The sequence below is a fragment of the Exophiala aquamarina genome (assembly GCF_000709125.1).
Source record: "Exophiala aquamarina CBS 119918 chromosome Unknown aczIA-supercont1.3, whole genome shotgun sequence".
In the NCBI taxonomy this organism is placed as follows: domain Eukaryota; kingdom Fungi; phylum Ascomycota; class Eurotiomycetes; order Chaetothyriales; family Herpotrichiellaceae; genus Exophiala; species Exophiala aquamarina.
In genome coordinates, this window is record NW_013550585.1 from 2609458 (window position 1) to 2626047 (window position 16590).

The 16590-nt window shown below is 50.2% G+C and overlaps 5 protein-coding genes across 5 annotated transcripts; 3 read left to right on the plus strand and 2 right to left on the minus strand.

Annotated features, from left to right (window-relative positions):
• Nucleotides 1-1936: 1936 nt before the first annotated feature.
• Nucleotides 1937-5043, minus strand: A1O9_04526 (uncharacterized protein; the record flags this gene model as incomplete). Its single annotated transcript, XM_013406816.1, has 2 exons — nt 1937-4879; nt 4936-5043. The coding sequence occupies 2 exons, from the start codon at nt 5041-5043 to the stop codon at nt 1937-1939; spliced, it is 3051 nt and encodes a 1016-aa protein (XP_013262270.1).
• A 597-nt stretch (nt 5044-5640) lies between these two features.
• On the plus strand, nt 5641-10275 carry A1O9_04527 (uncharacterized protein; the record flags this gene model as incomplete). The annotated part of the gene is made up of 3 exons (XM_013406817.1): nt 5641-6544; nt 6600-6621; nt 6675-10275. 3 exons carry the CDS (start codon nt 5641-5643, stop codon nt 10273-10275), a joined length of 4527 nt encoding a protein of 1508 aa, XP_013262271.1.
• Nucleotides 10276-11585: 1310 nt separating this feature from the next.
• A1O9_04528 (uncharacterized protein) lies at nt 11586-11807 on the minus strand (the record flags this gene model as incomplete). The annotated part of the gene is made up of 1 exon (XM_013406818.1): nt 11586-11807. The coding sequence occupies one exon, from the start codon at nt 11805-11807 to the stop codon at nt 11586-11588; it is 222 nt and encodes a 73-aa protein (XP_013262272.1).
• A 1600-nt stretch (nt 11808-13407) lies between these two features.
• On the plus strand, nt 13408-15165 carry A1O9_04529 (uncharacterized protein; the record flags this gene model as incomplete). The annotated part of the gene is made up of 1 exon (XM_013406819.1): nt 13408-15165. One exon carries the CDS (start codon nt 13408-13410, stop codon nt 15163-15165), a length of 1758 nt encoding a protein of 585 aa, XP_013262273.1.
• Nucleotides 15166-16038: 873 nt separating this feature from the next.
• On the plus strand, nt 16039-16395 carry A1O9_04530 (uncharacterized protein; the record flags this gene model as incomplete). Its single annotated transcript, XM_013406820.1, has 1 exon — nt 16039-16395. One exon carries the CDS (start codon nt 16039-16041, stop codon nt 16393-16395), a length of 357 nt encoding a protein of 118 aa, XP_013262274.1.
• Nucleotides 16396-16590: the final 195 nt, after the last annotated feature.

A 16590-nucleotide genomic window follows, 5' to 3' on the forward strand; every position in this document is an offset into this window, starting at 1 on the left:
GAATCATTTCGTTCAAGATACCCAGCTTTTGTGCATGTTAGCCTTTGGAAATTTTAGAGTTGTCTATGTTATATATTATTGTGGAGTTCAACACTGGATCTGTGACGCTGTGATCTTCCATGCAGGTCGTTGGAAATGCTACATCACGCCATATCATATCGTACAACCTATAATCCTACATGAATAAAACTCCATCACTTTTACGAATCTGTCCCATGAAAATAATTTCCAGATTTCCAGAGGCCTTGTAGTGACATCCGTCATACATGGAATCTTGCGCCACTAAATTAGTCCCGCCACCTGATCAAGTTAAGCGATTCGCAGGCGCCAGGCATAACGCCAGTGAGCCTTGCAAGATCTGCACAGTCTAAGCGCAGTCTGAACCCACATGACCAGGGCGTCCTCAGCCTCGTCGTACTTCGTAAGAAGGAAAATCGATTTACGCGGCGCCAAGCCCGCCCGTTCTTCCTATTTCGCTGGCGCTCCACTCCTCCCACCTTCTGGAACAAGTTCAGCAAGGGGACTTGCGACCAGGCCTAATTAGCAACAAACCTCTCAAAGATGAAATCGTCAGCGCGTGCTGACGCCTGAGGCGCTGACCGTAGCTCCGCACAAGCAAAGCGCGAAGGACACGTGCTTCAATATGGCCATGAATGATGTTCTGCCCGGCACCTGGCGGAGGCCCGTTGTGAGCCGCTGCCGCACATTCTGCCGACTTCGGTTGGCCGTTACATAGTGCCAAGTTGGCCCCTGGTTTATCTCCGTTGGGATCGGATGACATGTAGGCTTTGTCACTCCAGCACTCCATACGGGGTAATGGCTGCCTACTACTTACTGACCCGTGCTGATGTTGCTAGTTCCAGGTATGCAGGTCTGCGCGGATGTGGTCTCGAGGGGGAGGGGGTTTCCAACTACTGTGTCTGCCCGTCTGCCTGCCTGTCTCTACCTTCTCCATTGCACGGGTGATGTTTGACACCTAAGGCCTGCGTTATTAGGCCCCCCCATGGGCAGGACTCGTGTCTCCACGAGGCGTGGTGCATGCATGGATGCCCAGCGCCAAGCTTGTGCTTACCTGCGTATTTTACGCGGACAAGAAGGTCCCTCACTGGCAGTTTCGTAGGGTTTCTCGCCAAAATACTACGTCACAACCGAGGAAACATGGCCTGAACCAGTTGTGTTGTGTTATCTTGACCTTGCTTGCAACTTGCAATGCCTCAGATGATATGAATTCATTGGCAGAACGATGGTGAATGATTGTGGTTTGCAAGTCTGCGGATAGCTCCTGGGTGCTAACTTTAGCCACTCCGTGATGAACAAGCGTTTTCCATTGAGGCACTTTTACGCTTCCAGACTCCGACGTATGCTCTTCTAATCCGCGGAAGGCATACAGCAGCCATCTCGTCATTTTGCGGTTCAGCACTAGTCCTCTGGACATCTCGTTGGCGACATCGTCTCCCCCGGGAGCCCTGGTGCCACGCCTAATCATGGCAACAATGTGTTTCCAATTGTCCAGTCTGCAATCACCGGCCTTCTGCAGACCCAGGTGACCATCTACTTCATCCCAAGATTGAAAGGACGGCAACCACTGAGGCGAGCCTATGCGTTGAGGCAGAGTACCAATGCTTGCCCCCCGGCGATTCTTTTCATCACCCTTCCATGCTCGTGAGCTCATGAGTCTAGAAGCACGACGATCGCGAGGACACTTCGTTCGGCCGCTCGCCCACATGCTTCAGCCGATCCCCAAATTCTAGGACTATGTGGAGCCCCTGGTCCATTCTTGGAATTGCAAAGTCTGGAGCGGATGAGCCACAATTTAGTGTGCGATGGTTTCGTGTGGGTGGACAGATATGCATATATGCAAAGCGAAGATGTTTTAGATGTGTGAGTACAGCTTCAAATATAGCAGAATTGTGTTAGCCAGCGGCATACACGAAAGTTATCTGGCACTCCTTAAGAATTCCACCACGCCTCTAGTATAACCCACCAACTGGCCTAGTCTCTTCTCCTCAGACTCCATTGCTGTCCGCCATGCCGACACTGCCACAACCAAGTCCTCGACTTCGCTGACAAAGTCACCGTGCAATCTGAGGAAAACACTCATCCAAGTGTTGACCAATTCGAAGTATTTCCTCAGTCGGAGTTGCTGCGTCAAAGCGCGAACGAACAGTGGCATTTCATCTAGTGTTAGAGAACGTATCTCGAGGTCAGCGGCGGACGGCGGTAGAGAGGCTAGATGCTGAGAAATTCGCGCTGGATCTTGCCCTTCTCCGGAGTCAAAGTCTTCCAGTAGACTGGACATCTGAGATTGGTTGCCGCTTCGCGAATCGGCAGCTAGCCGAGAGATGCGGGACCGTTCGGTGTCTCCAACCAGCTTAACTGTCTCTCCTGAGTTTGTGGGAATGCTATTGCCATTGCTGAGGCTAGACCCGAGAAAAAATGGAGCAGCTTTCGGTTTTTCAGGAGGTTGTATGGGTTTGTTCCGTTGTCGAACCTGGTCAAGATTGAGCAGCGTCTGCCACCTTGAATGAGGTACAATGGAGAGCGTTAACAGATGCTCGTGGATTTGGTCGAGGTCTTTTGTGTCGGCCAATTCTTCCGCAAGCTCGTCCTGAGACTCTGCTTCATCATCAAGGCCGAGCTGACTCGCTGCCTGGAATTGAGCGGTTTCGCTGAGGTCGATAATACCGGTAGTCTCATCAACCTGTCTGGTAGGAATATGGCTGAAAAGTGCTTTGTTGGTCCAGATGTTGATTCCAGTGCTACCGGCATGTGTGGTTGCGAGAAATTCACCGGTATTTGAAAATGCCACATTCGTACAAGTGGGAGTCTTAAAGCCGTCTATCAGATGGCCAGTTGCGAGGTCGAATACCCGAACAACGGAATCCATGGAACATGCCACGACCCATCTGCCATCATGCGAGAAACAGAAGTCATATATTTGTCCCACACAACCCCAGAGTTCCCGAACGGTCTTGCGGGTTTCGATGTCCATAATACGGATGCACAGGTCATCACAGGAGAGTGCAAGGAGACCCGAAACAGGATTGTACCGCAAGGCCGTGACCACCGCCGAGTCTAGGTACTTTCTGTACACGAGGTTTCCAGTTGAGAACTCCCAGAAAATGATAGAGTTGTCCAGGCTCGTGGTGATCATCATGCGGTTGAGATTGTCCACGATGATACCAGTGATTGCATCCTTATGCCCTCGTGGTACACTGGCTATGTGCTCGGAGCTCTGTCGTTGTAACTTGGCTTGCTTTGCTTGAGCCGGTGTTAGACGAGGAGGATATCGTTGGCGGTGAGCCCCTGACTGTAGGTTGAACATGTCAAGGCAACCTCCAGCAGAGCCAACAATGGCGAAAGTGCCACAAGCTGTCATTGCCACACTCGTGACATTTTTGCGATCACCCGTTTCAAAGGCCCACCGTCCAGCCTTTTTCCTTCCCCAAGACCAGGTTCTGGCGAACTGATCCTCCGCATGAGCGGTGATTACGCTTTCCCAACCGGTCATGCTAACCTCTTCTGCATTCGCGGTTTTGGCATTCGTCCATACAGGACCATTCACCGTACCCATACCACCGTCTCGATTTATCGAGCACGCAATGTCGATGATGGGACTTGCTTTGAATTCTTCCACTGCCGAAGCACCGTCGGTAGCCAATCCAGTTCTTCGGGCTTTCGACTTTATTGCCCCTTGGCTGATCTCCGTACTTTGCCCATCTTTTCTCAAACTAAAACCCCAGAGGCTGCGGTCTTGGGCAGCAGACAGCAACCATTTCCCAGCTGCATCGGAGCCATCAGAAGCCGCTGGAAGGAACTGCAATTTGGTGATCGAGGAGGCATGGCCACTTCGCGAATGAAGTGGTCGCGGAATTGGAGAGAATGGTGTTTGATCAAAGACCCATGAGCGCAGGGCATTGTCCTTCCCGGAGGAGATCAAAACAGCCTGACCCGGGAGGAATTCGATCTTGGTGATACCAGTTCCACTGGTAAGATTTGAGGTCTCATGTGCGCCTCGTAGTACTCCGACCACCTTTCCGCCACGATTGAGATCCCAAAAAGTGACGTCCCCACTTTCCTCACTTGCAGTAGCCATGACCCCCTCTTTGCGGCCATCCTCGCCAGCTCCTAAACCGTCACTGCGAAAACTAATCGAAGTGACGGGCTTGGTAGTACTCCGTTGGTGTAGGACTAGGACTGACTGATCAGCCTCGACATCGAAGACGACGATTGAGCCATCAGCATAGGCTATTGCGAGTAGACCAAGCGCCAGAGTTGAGCTGAGCGCGGTGACCGAGCCCGAGTCTCCTGTAGGTGCCAGAATTGTGTGAACTAATTTGCCTGTGCTCACGTTGTAGACCTCAACTAGGCCATCTCGTCTTCCTACAAAGACCTTGTTCAAAAGCGTCGGTAGTGTACAGACCAACCCTGTGAAGGTAGATCGTGAGAGAGAACTGTTGTTCTGATTAGAGGGAAGAATGGTGGTATAATGCTCTGAGGAATCGAGTTTCCAAACTTCGATAGCCTCGGGACCGCAACCAACAATCCAGGCGCCGAAGACTACTATGTGGCCTATCTCTTGAAAATGGGTATCTCTGACGTCTAGTTCGCCAACAAGTCTACCTCTCTTGAGAATCCAAACGCCATGGGGCTCACCGGGTTGCAACCCGCCCCATGCCACAAATACCCGATCGCGATAAGCTACAGTAGCAGTTATCGGCCTCGGGCAGTGAGGGCGGCTTAGGAAGACTAGATTGAGCCCTCTTCGCAGGTCGTAAGTCTGAAGACTAGTCCCTATGGATGTAGTGATTTGAAAGGTTGTTTTTCCCAGTGGGACAGTGGTAAAGGGCACGCTTGTGGGCGACACTAGGCCGATTGTCTGAAGGTGAAATCCGTCAATATCATTCAATAACCCGTCGTCAATGAGAAACATACCCGGAATGGCGCAAAAAGACGTGAGGAAGAAGGCGGTGGTGTGCTCTGGGTTTCCGTCTCAGCTCGCCGCAGTCTTTTTGCAGCGGGGTATTCAACGACACCGTCCATCTTGTTAGGAGAGGTATCGCCTCATGCACAGGTACACACTGTCATCATCGTGGTGGGAAAATAGCAAGGAGCATTTGTTCTGTTTTGCCTAGTCCGGCTTGGACCAGTACTTTTTTTTCCCCCGGCTGTTTACGGTTGACAATGTTGCTGCTTTAAAGACGGCGAGAATGACGTCGTTACACGTGATCTATCATTTTAAGCAAGAGGCACATGCATTCAACACCACGGCAGGTGGTCGGCTCTCTTATTCTGGCGAAAATTCAATAGCAATGTGCCCCTCATCTTTCATCACATTCCGTATATTAGGTGACAAAGACCAACTTGTCTTTCATTCATTCACATTTTATGCTGTGAATACTGCATACGTCCAGATGGTCGCAATGATAGACTGGTATCCCCCATTCTTTCCTTCCTCCTTGTAGTTTTTTCCTATCGTCATTCGCTTCTTCCTCGATTCCGCCTTGGATGCTCATCGCATCCAAAGCGGCTTCCCCACATAATCCTGCCGCTTAACCGGAGCTTCTGGCCGACCGTCGACCCGGGAGAAATTTATCCTGACTTCTAGCTATCATCCAAGAGGAGAGATCTTCAAGCAGCATGGATTCTTATCCTCACTCTCCTCTTCGTCGCACTCCTACGAGTACTTCCGACAATGACTTGGACGACAGTGCTTCATTGACTGCTGTCTATTCTGCGAGCTCCTCCACAACCTCTACGCGCCAGCAACAGCAACGGACAGCAGGTCGAGCTCCATCTGCGCATTCGTTACTAGCCTCAGGTTCAATCAAGAATTCTGATATAAGAAAGGGTGCTCATGCCGAAACGACCAAGGCATCCGCAGATCGTTCCAGCATAAGCATGCCGCCGCCCTCCACCAAACCATCAGTGGATCGGAGGTTGTCCACCTCGTTAAACTCGACTAAATTTCAGCGCAAGTCAGAAGAGGTCCCCAGAAGTCCTCCTGCTTCGGTAAAAAGCTTTGATGACAGGATCCCATTTGGCGGCTCGCCTACTGCTCAGACTTCTACCGCCTTTGATTCAACAGTGGTCACCACCGCTTCATCACCACATGCTCCAGGTCTGCCCGTGCTCTCGCCTCCAGCTCTTGATCCATGCATTCCTAATTCTGTGGATACAGTTTCGACTGCCTCTTCTCAGGTCAGCACCTCGTCCCAGCCGCCAAAGAGTGAACCATCTGTTCCAGCCGGTCAATCTTTAGCCACATCGGTGAAGACTGATGCTACGGAGCTGGCTTTACCAGCGAGAACCTCCAGGTCTACGAATCCTCGATCTGTGTCCTCCAGCAGGCGTTTAAGTACCACAGGCTCTTCCAAGAACGATAGCGCTGGATCCGAGAACAAGATGTCCCTTGGCCGGATTGGTGTTTGTGCCCTTGATGTCAAAGCAAGAAGCCGCCCTAGCCGCCAAATTTTGACCCGACTGCAAGGAGACAACGATTTCGAAGTCATCGTTTTTGGAGATAAGGCAATCCTCGACGAAGGTATGTCTGAATCTTTAATCTCTTCTCCGGAATGTAGCTGATGACGTGCTCTTAGATGTTGCCAATTGGCCAATCTGGTAAGTTTCAGGCAATCCATTCTCAAGGACTATGAGGTTCTAAACTGGAATAGTGAATTCCTAATATCATTCTTCTCTGATGGATTCCCACTCGAGAAAGCTATAGCTTATGTCAAATTGCGGAAGCCATTTGTTGTCAATGATCTCTCGATGCAAAAGGTCTTGTGGGATCGAAGACTATGCTTGAAAATCCTTGACCAGATGCAAATTCCTACCCCAAAAAGAATAGAAGTGAATCGAGATGGCGGACCAAGGCTAGAATCCCCGGATCTGGCACAGCATGTCAAAGCTTTGACAGGCGTGGTTTTGGAAGGCCCCTCCGATGGGACTGGTGGAGGCACTCCTCCAACCCGCAGCATATCTTTGGTTGATGACGGGGATACTCTTATCGTTGATGGAAAGACATTCAAAAAACCGTTTGTTGAGAAGCCTGTGAACGGCGAAGATCACAACGTTATTATATATTTCCCTCGAAGCCAAGAAGGTGGTGCTCGGCGACTGTTTCGAAAAATTGGAAACAAATCGTCGGAATTCGACCCTAATTTGATCACCCCAAGGTGCATCACCGAAGCTAACAGCAGCTACATCTACGAGCAATTCCTTAAGACGGAAAACGCTGAAGACGTCAAGGCATACACTGTGGGTTTCAATTATTGCCACGCAGAAACTCGAAAGTCTCCTGTTGTAGATGGGTTGGTGCGACGAAATACACATGGTAAAGAGCTGAGATATGTCACCAAGCTTACCGACGTTGAGAAAGACATGGCGTCCAAAGTCGCTCGTGCGTTCGGACAACGAATATGTGGCTTTGATCTGCTGAGAACAGCAACAGCCAGCTACATCATTGATGTTAATGGGTGGAGCTTTGTCAAAGACAATGAAGACTACTATAATGACTGCGCAAAAATCCTGAAAGGAATCTTCATTTCTGAAAGATTCAAACAAGAAACGTCAAGTATGGATGAGCCGTCCCCAAGTCCTGTCAGTACCCAGTACCATACCCGACAGGGCACCAGCCACCCACATCGCTCTGCATTGAAAACAATTCTCAAATCGCCAAGTATGACGAAGCTCTCACAGCACATTCCACATTCCTCAAGACATCAAAGTTCGAATGCAGGATCACCAAAGACAAGTTATATGACTACACCATTGAGTTCTCCACCGACAATTGAGAAAGCAGCAATTTCTGCATTGCCATCTCCGGTGCTAGAACAGCCATCACCAATAGTTACGAATGCTGATGTGGCAGCTAAAGATATGCGCTTGGACACGGCGGTAGAGGATCAAGTGGTCGAAGCTCCAATGCCTATGTCGAAACATTCATGGAAGTTGAAAGGTGTCGTTACTGTTGTCAGACACGCGGATCGAACGCCCAAGCAGAAGATCAAATTTACTGCTCATTCTCAAGTCTTCGTGGATCTTCTTAAGGGTCATCATGAGGAAGTTTTGCTCAAGGGCGAAGCAGCTCTGGCGAGCGTTGAAGCAGCTGTGAGAACCGCACAAAGAGAGAAACTTGAAGATCCGGTCAAATTGAAAACCCTGCGCAATGCTCTCGCTAAAAAGGGTGGTCAACTGGGAACCAAGGTTCAAATTAAACCCATGTTTCGCAAAAGACGACCTAATGAGATGCTTCCTAGTACGAAAGAAGACTCAGAGGCTACTACTGACCCGCGTGAAACATCTTTACCACAGAGATCACACCTGGACCCGCTGGAATCACCAGGTCTTGATTCTCCGCCTCTAACGGACTCGAAAGAAGTTCAACGGGTTCAGACAAGAAGCGATTCGATTTCAGGTGTGACTTTTTCGCGGTTCTCGGCAGCGGAGAACGACCTCATACTTGATAAGCTGCAATTAGTCATGAAATGGGGAGGCGAACCCACTCATTCGGCGAGGTACCAATCTCAAGATCTCGGTAGCAATATGCGGGATGATTTCAAATTACTTAACAAGGAGGTCCTAGAAGATGTTCGAATTTTCACCAGTTCAGAAAAGCGCGTCAGGACAAGCGCACAGATCTGGGCATCTGCTTTCTTGGACCGCCAGGACATTCCCGAAGATTTCATCACCGTCAGGAAAGACCTCCTGGATGACTCAAATGCCGCAAAGGATCTAATGGACAAAGTCAAGAAGAAGCTTAAGCATCTTCTTCGAGAGGGCAGTGTTCCTGAAGAATTCGCTTGGCCGAAGGATGTCGCCGAGCCCGTTGTTGTCATGCAATCCGTTATTGATCTGCTCAAATTTCATCGTCGTGTCATGCGACACAACTTCAAGAAACTCGCGGGGGGGGCGGCAGCATCGCTAGCTGCTATCAATGGATCGGCAGAACCAAAGGAGGCAGGCAACCAGAATAAGGAACTTGTCACTGTTGCCTCTATTCAATCTCGGTGGTGTACAGGTGAGGACGCTGAGCTCTTCAAGGAACGATGGGAGAAATTGTTCTCCGAGTTCTGTGATACTGAGAAAGCCGACCCTAGTAAGATCTCGGAACTTTACGACACCATGAAGTATGACGCTCTGCACAACAAACAGTTTTTGGAGTGGGTGTTCACCCCCAGCCAATCACTACTAGATGGGATCACAAAGGAGGAAGGAGCCTTCTCGTCGAACACATCTCCAGAGCCTGAAAGAGCAGACGACTCTAATGGTGCAGTACAGAATGGCCGCCATGAAAGTGTGACTTCAGTTACAGGCAATTCCGGGGATCGTCACCGCTTTGCGCAGAAAATCAAGATGAGAAGACAGTCAGTTTTCAAACAACCACCGGTGACTTCTCCCCTAGCAGCTTATGAGCAAGGGGCGTCTTACTTCAAACTCTTTAGCGGTTCGGGAGACAGCAAATCCAAGCAAGACCAACGCCTTGGTCGCTTGAGAGAGCTGTATCGGTACAGCAAGATTCTCTTCGACTACATCGGACCGCAAGAGTATGGTATCAGTGATCACGAAAAACTTGAGATTGGTCTACTTACATCACTCCCGCTCCTACGCGAGATTGTAGATGACCTTGAGGAGCTCCAGGCGGCGGGCGAAGCCAAGTCCTTTGTCTACTTCACCAAAGAATCGCACATCTACACGCTTCTAAACTGCATTATGGAGGGTGGAATTCATACCAAAATCAAGCGCTCTACAATTCCAGAGCTAGACTACCTTTCTCAAATATGTTTCGAACTCTACGAGGCCAAAGATGTCGAGAAGTCCGAGTCTACTTACTCTATCCGGATCTCAATATCTCCAGGCTGTCACACAGTGGACCCACTTGACGTGTCTCTGGATTCCAAACACGCCATCGGCAGTGCTCCTAGGCGTTCCCTGACGGACCATCAAGATTGGAAAGAAGTCATTTCGACGTTGAAAGCCAAGTTCAATACCGTCCAATTGCCCAAGAGCTTCCTAGCAGTCAACGTCAGTGAAAAACACGAGCAAGAGGCGGAACGAAGAGCAAGTATGCTGCAAAGCGAACAAGCGAAAACGAACCATGACAATGGGACACAGGGCCAAATGAACGGTGAGCTTGCCGACAACGACGTCGTCGATGCTACAGCCGTGCTTGGGAATCCTGTGTCCCAGATCGTCTCTGGAGAAAAAGTATCTGCACCTGTGTCGGGCTCGGTAGACACCACAGATTTGGAGGCCACAGAAATGCAGGATTGATTGGATTATATGAGCATATTTTGGAAAACGGTAAACAGAAGGACTTGCACTGGAGGGAAATGTAGCGAACAGCAGCAGCAGAGGCTGCAAGATCACCGGTTAAGACCTGAAGCACGAATTCCACATTCTTTCTTTACTGGCATGTTCATCTGACGTACGGGTTGGCGAGAACAATTAACTTGCATGAATAGGATACATACACAGTCTATGAAACTAGACCAGTTGCGGTGGGAGGGCATGTTTTGATTATTCGATTTTACTAGACTTGCTGGCTCTAGAACTTTGCAATAGAACTTGTCCATTTAGAATCTTGACTTTCCTAGGTATATCATGTGTCCAGTATCAGGGTCATCCAAGCCATCAGCGTTCAGCTGAGAGGTAGGATCCAAACGTGGGGTAGTCTGTTAGAACTTGGAATCTGAGATTCGATTCTAGAAAATAGTCAAATGGGCTGTCTAACTGGGGGCTTTCTATGATAAATCTATGTCTTGTGTCCTCTAACCGTCTACAATGCGCCTCAACTCGTATGCGTAATGGATGTCCTTCTCCAGCTAATGCATTAGTCGCCGCAACGTCCCACCCCTTGCTTAACGTACTCGTACAGGCGAAAATCACTCATCTCCACTGTGCGGTGAGAGAAATTAGTGTCACGTGCGTTGTGGGATTCAGTCGTGCTGGATGGATTTATTGCAGTCTTCTCGGAGACGTCAGTAAGGCCGTGTGCAATGTTGTCAACGTGGGCTATGACCACTGTGTGAACTAGTCAGGGTGTGTATTTGATGCTGACACATAAGTACATCTAGCATTAGTGTACTGGTAGTGGCACGTTGAGAAGAAGCACACGTCCAATATTCCGAGTGACCACGAGACTTAACTTCAAGACTTTGAGCGTCGTTGTAATCTGTCACATCGAAAGATGGTGGAAGCTTCCTACCCATAGGTTTTGGTTGAATGATGTAGAACCCAAGATTCGTCTCACGGACCAGTCGGAAAATGAGATAGGTGACTTGTTTCCTGTCGACGCGCTTGGGAGCAGCGCAGGAATGCGACTCTCGGGCGTTTATGAGGCTTCGCTTTGCGTAAGATGGCGGTGGGAAAATAGTTCGGTTGGTCGTGTGAAGTATAGATATGTGGGATTTGCTCCATCGCGGGAATGGCAGATGGCGTAGGTGTTGGGGTTTGCTCTTCGGGAAGGACAGCGCGAGACTGTCAAGGATGTCTGACAGTGGCTCGATGGGCACCTTCGTTCCTCGTACCAGGCTGTGTTCCTTCTGATTCTTTTTCCTGCTAACATTTGCTGAGCATGTTTTTCACTGGGCAAGCCTCAGCCGAGTAAATGCCTCCTTGATTTCCTGGAGATCGGCGGCCCTGTGCTTCTCGACTTCTTGCATTAACCTTAGATTCTCCTGCTTCAGATCCTTAAAATCCTCATCGAGTTTGTTGTGCCATGGGTACAGGACAAATACTTGGAAACCAAGAGCCGAGGTGGCGATTGCGAAATTAGTGATGGAAAATCTGCGAGCGATAATCATGTTGCTGGTGGAGGTGAGAAATTAGCTGGAATGGGAGGAAGGAATGATCTTGTAGATGTAAGTTGGCAAAGCGAAAGAACCACGCAGTCTAGCCACTCTGTTAAGGCTCAAGGGGAAAATACCACAAAGGGGAGAAAAGCAGAAAAACACGGAGGGGAAGAGTCACAACGCAGACTTGAGCCGGTCATATAGGGCGTTGGCCATTACAGCGATACCGGCGGCACCGACGACAAGGCGCCTTCCAACGCTGACCATCATGGGGTCTGGGTCGTGGTGTAGTGGAGCGTTGATACAAAACTTCGGCTTCATTGGATACAAATTGTCTCCCAAGTACCTCGCTTAACTTCGAGAATGGTACAATGGTACCAAAAGTGACATTAGTGCCACCATGTCTCCAAGAATTGCACCGGTCGGGGGGACCCGGAGGCCAAAGGCGAGTAAACTTCCATTATTGCACAGACTGCGCCATATTTTGGTAGCCATTAATTGTGGGGAGAAATCCGTACTGTCAAGAAGCACTATTCGAAGCGCCAAAAGGTGAACTTTCAATGCTTCGGGATATTTGAGATGGCTCAGGAAAAAGCCATAAGTCAACAGTGAGAGAAGAGAGGGACAATCCAAGAACGGTACACGGCCAAGCCGCACAGGCTGGAAGGAACAGCAAAAGGGCTGAAGGGCAGGAGCGTCCCTGCACAGGCACAGTGGGCGTCACATGCCGAGGGAAGTAACATTGACGGAGAAATCAATTTTCCTTTCCGATCCCATTCCGGACTAGTAGAAGCCTGTTCTATTCCGAGCTTAGCGCGCCTGTTACTCGTACTCGTACTGTACATAGAATAGGAAGCAAGGAAAGAGATAAGGGGACTCCCCGGCCTCGGCCTTGTCGGCAGATAAGAAGACGGTGTTTCTAGCCTGGGCTTCCTCCCTTACTTTTCCAGATCATTTAATTCAAATTCAAATTCATGGAACAAGGCTCGCCTCCGACGTCGAGGAACTAGCATTCGACATCACACCCCCAGTCTTGAGCTGCCATCCTCGGTGAAGGTGAACCTCCTGCCAAGCAGAGCTCATGCAAAGTCAACATGTCTGTAACCCCTTGAGTTTCATTATCGAGCTATCCTCTCCGCTTGGCATCCACTCCGCCAATTCAAGGAATCATGCCTGTCGATCGTCTTCATGCTGTCATCCGCGACGTTTCAACCTCGCTTCTGGCGTCTATCGATAGGATTGATCGCCATACTTGAAACCGCATCTGTCTGGACCACTCAGAGGCGGGCTCCTCGGAATGCGTGGAGTCTTGCGGCTGAGTGCTCAACCTGAGCCTCTAGATGTCAGGGAGGCTAGCATCAATAGTAGGTACTGTTGAAACCTCATAGACGAGTGCGCATCGCCAATGTTTCTCGATCTCTTTCTTTTCTCCCCACGCTGGCCGACCCCTTTCACGGCAACATCTCGTGTGCCTTGTTTTGCCCATTCTGAGGCTGGTCCTCCATAATTTTCTTTGCTTTCCTGCCTGTCTTTCGGAGTTATGCTGCAGCCTATCTTCGCCTGAGCAGATTACATATTCGGCCGTTGAGAGTTGTTGTTGCACGGTGCCAACATGACAGAGAACAAATTGAACAGTCGGTTGCACAACCCGAGTCGATCGAAAAGGTCGATAACCATGCCAGAACGACAAATTCGACCGTACGCGTACAGGCCATCAAGACTACGACCCAGACAGGCACCTCAACGACCTAACGAACCCGAACTAGCATTTGACGGTGACGAGACTTCGAGTGATGAAAGTAGCTTGGATGGCGAAAGTGATTCAGAAGGCGAAGACGATTCCAGTGATGAGGAAGAAGAAAGTGAGGACGCAAATCCATTCGCGGCTAGCCGTGTGAGTGGCACAGGGGCACGAACAACTATCTCTGCAACCACCACCACCACCATGAGTGACAATCCTTTTGCAACGGCTGCTGTGACAGCTACTCTATCCTACGAACCTGGAACCTCAACGCTCACATCGAGCCCAACATCACAGAAGCTAGTACAGGCTACAGCAACCGGAGTAGCGGCTGATTCCGATGCTCCTGCGGCCTCTTCATCAGGTGGCCAATCGAAGCACACTACTGCCGTCGCCCTGGGATCAGTCCTTGGTGTCCTTTCGGTTGCTGTTGCGGCATATCTTTTGTTCCGCTACTGTGCTCCAATAAGAAACAGAGTTGCACGGTATCGCGGACGGAAAGGCTCGAAGCTTCCAAGGGAAGAGGATGGGGTGCCTCCGCAAAATCTGGGTAGAGGAGTGGCTCAATCTGGGGACTTTGCTGCAACGAACGCACATCGCTACTCGAAGGCAGTATCGTCAATAGCAACCCCAGCACCATCATACACCCACGACACGGCCATCGCTGTGCCAATCACTTCAACACGTGTACCTGCACCAGTGTCAATTCATCCGGGTTCGCGAGATGATGATCCTGAGAACCCTTTCTCGGACTACGCACGAACCTTGTCACGAAACAACACCAACAAGTCTAGTCGGAGTAAACAGCCTTACGTGCAGAACAGTGGTGCCAGCGACTATGAAACCTCCAGGCCCACTACCGACATGCTCGACGAACCGGGCACTTATGCATTCAATTTCAATTTTGATGATTATCGATTGTCGGGAACAGATCTCAGGCAATCAGCATTGACCAATAACCCACTTTTCGCGACGTCTGGTTCTGGTGCGACCAATAACTCGCTCAGCAACAGTGTTAAAGGGTCTGCCGACCCATATTCTTCAGGGATCGGCTCTGGTCTAGGGATCGATGTACCGACATCGCCAGGGACACCAAAGCCTGCTACCTTCTCTATTCCATATGCTCCACCTTCCGAGGTGGCTACGCCTCGCACTCAATACATGCCCCGACAACGCCAATCAATCACTCCCTCGGAAAGTGTATCAAATGCACCATACTCCCCACTGCCGTTCCCGGCCGGTCTCATGCCTGCATTGCCTGCTGCCATGAACTCGCGTTGGAGCAAAAACTCCAGTAGCGTCTGGGCTAGGACTGTCGACGACAAAGGAGTAGACCTGCCAGAATCGCCTGCAAAGGCGGTGACCAGGCCTCCTCCTTTACCTCTGACAGTCAGGACGTCAACTTCGTCCTTTTCATCCCGTTCGTCGAATGGAAGTAAGCGCAGCTCCTCGCGGTCTTCTGTTACAGGACCTGGTCAAGATCCTATCGAGAAGCGAAGTACTTTACAGCCCGCCCCCACACAACGATTGAAGACAGGGTCAACCATTATTGGGCTACCAACAAGTGTACGGCCAGTCTCCAATACTGGCAGTGGCGTAACATTGAAACCTGTGGCGTATCGGCCATAAGGTGTACGAAGGAGAGATGAGGAGCCAGGAACAAGTGTTCATATTCCGGAGAAGACGACTTACGAGGCTGGGGGAAGTGTGGACTTTGGTGAAGCAATACCCCTGTCAACTCCTTCATTCCTTATTGAGATACGATGAAGACTGACCTAGAGTTCAAGGGCACCAAATCGTCCCTTTGGTGCCACATTTCGTGTCTCTGGTTCGTGGCGATCCCCAAGAGAACACGTGCACCTGTTTGTAAAATTACATATGATACTACTAGAAAAAATTCTTGGCTTAGAAAGAAAAGAACATGGTTCATCATAACACCTATACAGAGTACCCCAATCCCTCGGTAGCTTTCGCAAGCTTGCATTGACCAAGCCGACGATGCTCGGTGAATAGTTTCCCTGATCCGTGGGCTTCGGGTCTTGTGTGGCGTAGAGGGTCAGAAGTACGATCAAGAGAACTGCTCCAATCCTTTCAAGCCCATAATGGAGTGGAGTCAGCAGCAGTCTTGAATTTGGAAAGCCGAGAACAACCATCGCCCGTTGCCCACAGAAGGCGGTCGGGCAACGAACTTAAACCCGCTGCGTACTATCAGCTTTCACCTGCTTTCCTGAGTCGTCATCCTGCCGGGACCGCGCCGACCATGGTCGACAGCACCGTCGACCCGCCCGTCACGATAGCTGAATCCGGGGCAATCGTCGACTACATAATCCACATCCACGGAAAGGGGCACTTCAGCGTCGGGCCTCAGCGGGCCCAAACGCGTACGCTCAATATCTATACTGGTTCAACTTCGCGGCCGGAAGTTTCCAATCGCTTCTCGACGCCAATATCCTCGGCAAGGCACTGACGCAGAAGGGCGAGCCAAAGCAGGAGGACGATTTCATGACGTTCATCGTATTCACTGCCTTTAAGAAGAACACGGCCAAGCACCTCAAACAGGTTGACGCTCGCCTCTCGCAATCGAAGTACCTGGCCGGCGACGATATCACAGCCGCCGATTTCATGAACATATTCGCTGTCACCACTTTCCGTGTCATCTCCCCTTACGATCTATCCGAGTACCCACACATCTTATCTTGGCTCAAGGATGTCACTAGTCGTCCGGCATATAGGCGTACGATGGAGAAAGCCGAGAGGGGTGTGCCTCCGCTCATACAACCAGTCGTGCCTCAGTTTCCTTGGGAGGTCCTTGGTGGGTTGGCCGGTTGGGAAACTGTACCTGGTCTTGTGAAAAGGTAGTAGAAGCAGTGTTTCGATGCTCGGATTAGTCCCTATGTAGGATCTCTTTCTTGAGACCACTGGTACCTGAAAAAGTCGCCGCCATGCTGAACCGAAACCATACGCAATATTAATTTACCCCCCTCCCAAGTTCTCTTACCATGATACATCTTACAGGTAAGCTTTCTGCAAGAGAGGGGGGGAAGGAAACTTCAT